The sequence below is a fragment of the Geospiza fortis genome, unplaced genomic scaffold (assembly GCF_000277835.1).
Source record: "Geospiza fortis unplaced genomic scaffold, GeoFor_1.0 scaffold361, whole genome shotgun sequence".
Classification (NCBI taxonomy): domain Eukaryota; kingdom Metazoa; phylum Chordata; class Aves; order Passeriformes; family Thraupidae; genus Geospiza; species Geospiza fortis.
In genome coordinates this window covers 1,101,931-1,108,316 of record NW_005054356.1, presented here as the reverse complement: position 1 = coordinate 1,108,316, position 6,386 = coordinate 1,101,931, and the positions used below count along the sequence as shown (strand labels likewise).

Sequence of the window (6,386 nt, the reverse complement as noted above, 5' to 3'; positions counted from 1 at the left end):
TTCCTGCTCTCCAGCAGTTTCTGTGCCATCCCCAGGAGCTGCCTTTCTAATAACTTTCCTTTCAATGCATGTCCCAGGTACTTTGCCAAGAAAATGCAAGAAAGAGCTGCTGGCAGTAAAGCTACGGAACAGACCAAGTAAGCAGGAGCTGGAAGACAGGAATATTTTCCCAAGGAGAACAGATGAGGAAAGACAGGAAATCCGGCAGCAAATTGAAATGAAACTCTCAAAGTAAGTGTTGTGAATGAGAACAGGGAGGAGCCTCCCTTTACAATGGAGCATCCTCTGTTCCACTGCCACCCACCCCCAGCTCCATTGCCTGCAGGGAACCAGTCACCAACCAATATAGCACATTTTCAGCTGTCAATCAGCCACTGGAGAAAAAAATCTTAACTCTCTCTTCAGTCAGGATTGCCTTGATTTCAAGGGAAAACAAGACAGAAGTCAATTGAGAGACAAAATCCTGCCAAATCTACCTGCAGCTCTGCTGCTGCAATCAAGATTTGGAGGTCCTCCAGAAGACCCAGTGCTTTAACAAAAATAGTAGTATAATTATTTATCAAGCAGATTTGGCTTTGTCAGCTCGAGCTGAATGTGAGCATAAAGGCAATTATTAGAGCTGCACATTTACTTGCCCAAGGGAAAGCTGCTGCACTGGTGGCTGCACTGGTGCCTTAAGGCAGCAGCAGCATTGCCCTCACCTGGGGAAGGTGTGAATCCAGCTGCAGGCTCAGCAGGGATGCTCTGGTTTGATCAGTAACCAGGGCAACAGGGGAGAGCTGTGAGAGAAACAGCATCACTGTGGTGTGCAGCCTAAAGCAAAGACTGGAGGTAACTGGGAGGCTCAGGCTGCACCATTTGGGTTTTGTGTGTGCTTTTTTAGGGGCTGCATTTGGATATCTGCAAACATGAATATTTTAGAGGAGACAAAGTGGATTGTTAAATAATCTGTGCTGTGCTGCCCACACAGGGACAGCGAGCGCTGCTCAATGCCAAAATGCTTGGAAACAAATTGGGAAACATGAACAGAAATTCATTTTCAAGGCTTATTAAATATTAAATATCTCAAGCTTCTCCTGAAAGAAACATTTATTGATATTTAGACTAACTCATTCATGTGCATGCTTTTGATTAAACTTTACCTCCGGGGACAGGGAATGAGAACAAATGTGTGGATCAGAGCACAAGTCCTAATGGACCAGAGTTTATGGAGGAGAACATCTCTGCCTTCACCACTCCTGCCCTCAGCTAAGGAACAAGCTGCTGAGGGAACACAGAGGAGGTTCTGGGTGCCCTTCATGGTGCCCCTGCAACAGCAGAGATGGAGTTATGGTCCCTCCAGTCTCAGTGAGTGCACAGCAGCACTTTGCACCGAAAGGGGAGCAGTGCTTTGTGCCAGGGGCTGCACAACTCAGTGCAGGTGGCAGACCCTGCCACAGCAAACGTGTACATCCAGACAAGCAGAAAAGATCCCCCTACAATGCACATTGAGTTCCAAGAGTTACAGGCAGAGCAGATCAGAGGTGTGTTCCATTAATACCCATCACTTCAGGAAGCAAAGATGGGTCTTGATCACCCTGACCTTACAAGCTTTGTGCATGCACTTCAGGGAAATATTTCACATTGCACCCAAATATCATTAATTCCATTATTTTGGCCATTTGATAACTCATGAGATCTCTTCATATATCAAGAGCCTAATTTGATTGCTTTAAAATACATAAAAAATGGTTTCCACCCTACTGCATCCCTAAAACCAATTCAACCATCACAAACTATTCACTGAATGAGAAGATTGTCATACCCAGCCCCATCTCCTATTGCTGAAATGCTTACAAGGTCACATCTCTTTTCAGCCCTGCCTGACTTCTCTTAGTCTGAAAGGTCTGATGGAATTGCAGCTTCAGTTGCTGTAACTACAGCCTTTATCCCTTTCTTTTCATTTACCATTTGTCTTGCTTAATAATGAGCCTAAAGAAATGCTGTGAGGGATGCATCCCTAGAGTCAAATGTCAGTACAAGGACTTGCAGAGGACACTGCTGGACAGGTGAAAGGCTGGCCACAACCAGGAGGCAGGAAATTTGCTGTGTGTAGGTGAATGCAGCTAAGGGAGCCTCCCCTGCCTGCTGATCTCATGCAGCAATCGGGGGTGCAGCCCGTCAGTGTCACTGGTGATGTCTAGAGGATGGCTAAAAGCCATCTTTGTTCCAAATGTTGGAAGTCAGGCCTTAATTTGGTTCCTTTTTCCTGGAATGTGGAGGATTGAGCGCATTTTGGGGAACAGACGGCACGGAGATTGCTGGAATCGCCAGGAAAAAAGGCAAAACAGATTGGGAGCAGTCTCCCACACAACTTCCAGCACATATGTGCTGGCAGAGTTCAGCTCAGCTCTTAACTCATCCACCAGAATAGAACACGATCGTGCAAACAAGCTCAGGTGATGGATGAATGCAGGAAAATATTTACAACACCAGGAAAAGCAAGTGGGTGTCTAAAAAACCCAACAGCCAACCAACAAAGTAAAAGTGAATTGTGGCTAAGGCCAAAGAGCCAAAGCCCTAGAGATATCCCTTTGGAGTTTCTGATTAGGACTCTCCTCACAAAACCCAGGCCACCCCAGAGCCCACACTCGGAGCAGAGTCTGGCTGTGGTGAGGAAATGAAACCAAACTGGGAAGAGTGAAATTCTTGGATGAGCTTTTGAGGTGTTTGCACTCATTCATTTCACTGGTACTTGTGCAGCACAGTCTCTGTGTGACAACCAGGAGGTTTACAGCTAAGGAATGTAGTGTTGGGCTGGGAAGTGCTGCCTGGGAGATGGGATCCAGTAGAAATGTCTGTTCTCTCCAGGGCTTTGCCACTACCTGTGCAGAAAAGAGCAGCACTGCTGCTGCAATAGCAACACTTAGATAACAGCAAATCCATGTGTACCATCAGGCTATAGATCTGTGTTTAGCACAAAGAATGATCTGTGGGCAGATCAGCAAGTAGTTATTCAATGGCTGACTGCATAAGAATGGCACATAACCAGGCAGTTGTTAACAGGGTCGATATTTTTCAGCACAGTTGCAGGGTTTGATGGTCTGTATCTCTCTAGCAAATTGCCTCAGCCCCACAGCTAACACAGCCTCACTCTGTACTCTGGAGGGAAGGATGTACTGACATAGATAATGTGCAAAATACACCAAATAACGGTGTTTATATAGCTTTAAAAATAGGGAGACAAAAGAAGAGCATCCTCTCAAAACCACTGTATTATTTAAGTGGTTCTGGTTGTAACACATTTCAGCAGCGGCTGTGAACCTGCTGAGAAAAGCTACTCTGCTATCACTCTGATCAGTGTTTATGAAGTCAAAGCTAAAACCCCTATTTTCCTTCACCTTCCCACTCATTCCATCTCAAAAGAGAGATTGGGAAATTCTGTATTTTGAGACAAATTCTACTTTTACAGCAGTGCAAATCTACCGACTTCAGGTTTATTATTGACTGACAGTAGTGTGAGGAGAGATTCCAGGATTCATTTATGTGCATCGCTGCTTTTGAAAAGTGTATTTCCTGTATTTCATGCTCCCAGCCAATTTAATCTACCACTTGTTGCTGTGGAAACATGGACTTTTCTCTCCTCCTCCCTCCAAAATGGCAGTATTCCAGTTTTCCCTACGCTGTAGTGCTTCTCTAATCCATGCATCCCCAGTGCCCCAGAGCATGGTGAACTCTTGGAATACTCTACTGTGCATTAGGCAACAGGGCTCCCAACAGGTCTTGGTTCCATTATTGTGTGTTCAGAGCACAGATAATAAGCCCTCGATGGAATTCAGTGAATTGAGAGCTCTTTGTGTCACGAGGCAGAAAAGACATTTGCAAGTAGGATTGTTTGCAGTATCTGCTTCCTGTCTCACAGACACACTTTGTTCTAGAAGGGGTTTCAGCTGAAACCTGGGGGAGTGAAACACTTGCTAGACTGAAGGGTGACTCAGGAAAAGGTTGTTTAATTAAATTTGATATCTGGCTGTTTAGAAAGTTGATGTTTGAAGTGCCTGGGTGGCTTGTGCTTCTTGAGAACATAACCATAGTTAAAGTCACTCCAGTATAACTTAATGTCTGAATGAAAATACAAATTCCTTGAAAAGATTATACTTGTAATATTCACTTCGTGTACTGCTTCACCTGTTCTGGTATTTGTACAAGTACACATGATGCGTTGAGTGGCACTTAGAAGATGATGGGGACAGGAATTAAATACAGAAACGTGGGCAGAGGAGTCAGACAGGAAGAACAAAGGGTTTTTGTACACAGAGAGGAACCAAAACTTGAGCACCTAAAGCTGATCTTTACCACATTGAAAACATTGGCTTGGGGAAGTGGATGATGCTGGACCAAGGTTTCCTGGCAACAAGAAGTGAAGAGGAGGCATCTTTATTCAGTTGTTAGCACATCTGGAATCTGTAGGTGTGGTGCTGCCCTGAGGTTCCTGGAGAAGCATTTTTGAGTTGACTCACCCAGGAACTGCAGATGTAGCCAAAAGCACACCCAGATGAGACCCTGGTTTGTCCCTGAGGTAACAGAGTGTGAAGTTCACAGTGCTGCTGGAGACAGAACAATACCAAGCAAAAAGCACTTGAGACTGGCAGCCTAAAAGCAAAACAGCACCACAGCTCAGCACAAAGCACTCACAAAGACAGTTTCACCTACTGACAGCACAAAAGCTGTGCCGTGTTTCCCAAGGACAGCACATCCAGTGCCACTTCTCCACAGAAATGTCTCAGGGCAGCTTTGCTCACTGAAAAGCCATCAGCCCTTCAGACTGTGACACTCAGCAGGGAACTGGGCTGAATGCACAGAACTTTGGGGAACATTTTGTTTAGATTGACCAAAAAAAGTGGTAAGTGGGTACATGTACAGACTACTTGTAGTCCTAATGCAGAAGTTTATGAGATGCTGAACTGAGCTAAGCTCACCTGTGGGTTAGCAAGGTTTTTCTGATGAATCTCCAGCTGTGCTCCAACTCCCGGTCACTGGACGAAAAACCAGGGAACTGCCCTAATTTCAGAAGGCTGGGAAGACTTGACACAGATTCATTCCAGAGACAGGAAGGCAGGGGGGGCAGATACAAAGAACAGATTAGCTGTCAGCACTAATTAGCTGTGTACAATTTAATGCATTTCAGGAACCATCCAGGTAAGCATCTCGCTGATGCTAAAAATAACCTCAGCAAGCTCAGTGTGGGTGTGTGTGCAAGGCTCAGCTCCTCACACCAGACAGGAGCTAAATATAGAGCCACAATTGAATTCTGTGGGCGTGGGGAGCCAAGGGAGTCTCCTGTCTCCTTACTCTGCTCCAGCAAGATGTGATGCAGCTGGGGGCTGCTGTCAGGCCTGCTCACGGCTGCAGGATTTTATTAGGAGTGTGCACAGGACCCATGTGCCCAGTGAGGATTTGGGGTTTTTTAATGGTTTGCCCCTTTTCAGTTATGGCCTCTGCTTTTCAGGCTATGGAAAAAGATGTTGTGAGGAATGGAGGGGGGAGCAGTAGGAAGAATGAAGGAGGTGCATGTGAGGCTGAGATTTTCTTTTTGGTGCTGCCTCCAGGATTAAGAAGTCCAAATTCCAAGGCCTGAATATTCCCTATGCTCTACCTTGGTGTCAGGCAGTGGCACACAGCTGGAAACCCTGCTGTGAACACAGTGACAGACAGCACTGGCCTGGTCAAGGGGCTGGGGGTTAGTGCCTGCTGCCAGAGTTCCTGAGACAGCCTGCAAGGGTAAAAATGAGGAGGAGAGGGAGAGAAGACTCAAGTGTCATTAAGGTCTCCAGGCAATGAGTAAGTTCAGCCTCCTGTTTATATGGCTTTTGAAGTCCAGGGGAGATGTAGTGCAGTTCAAATAAAGCATTAGAGAGGGTTCAAGTGCATCTGTACATGCTGTACCTTGACAACGCTGTCCTCTTGTCTAAATGGCTGAGAAAGGTTTGTTCCCTTTCAGGTATTAAACTCCAAGAATAGAACCAAACTCACTAACACCAATCCCTTGGTCAGGTTTACTTGCCAAGCTCCCTGAGTGTGTGATCTTACCAGGCCCTCTGGACAGCAGCTCTTGAACCAGAAGTGCTTCCTTGCTTCAGCAGCACTTGTACGATTAATTATGGAGCACCCAGTCAGCTCTGGGCAAGAGCCTTGATCTGCAGCTGAACCAGAATGAGCAATTTGCTGTCTCAGACCAGCCCACAGCTCATCTGGCAAGAATTTTTGAACACACTAATTCACTTATAAAGGGTTGAACCACGGTTGCCTTTGTCCTGGGTTATTTCCTGGTTTGAGGACAAGCACACGACCCAGAGGTGCTCCCAGGGCAGGCCTGCATTGCTGAGGATTCAGCATCCACCTCCTGC

General features: G+C 46.1%; 1 protein-coding gene across 2 annotated transcripts in view; it reads left to right on the top strand.

Annotated features, from left to right (window-relative positions):
- The window catches only part of PHACTR3 (phosphatase and actin regulator 3), a 47,941-nt gene that overhangs the window by 18,394 nt on the left and 23,161 nt on the right, over window positions 1-6,386 (top strand). For both annotated transcript variants that reach the window (XM_031059117.1, XM_014308079.2), the window contains exon 7: window positions 78-231. In XM_031059117.1, the coding sequence (XP_030914977.1) occupies window positions 78-231 (154 nt within the window). The remainder of the gene's footprint in view (window positions 1-77; window positions 232-6,386) is intronic.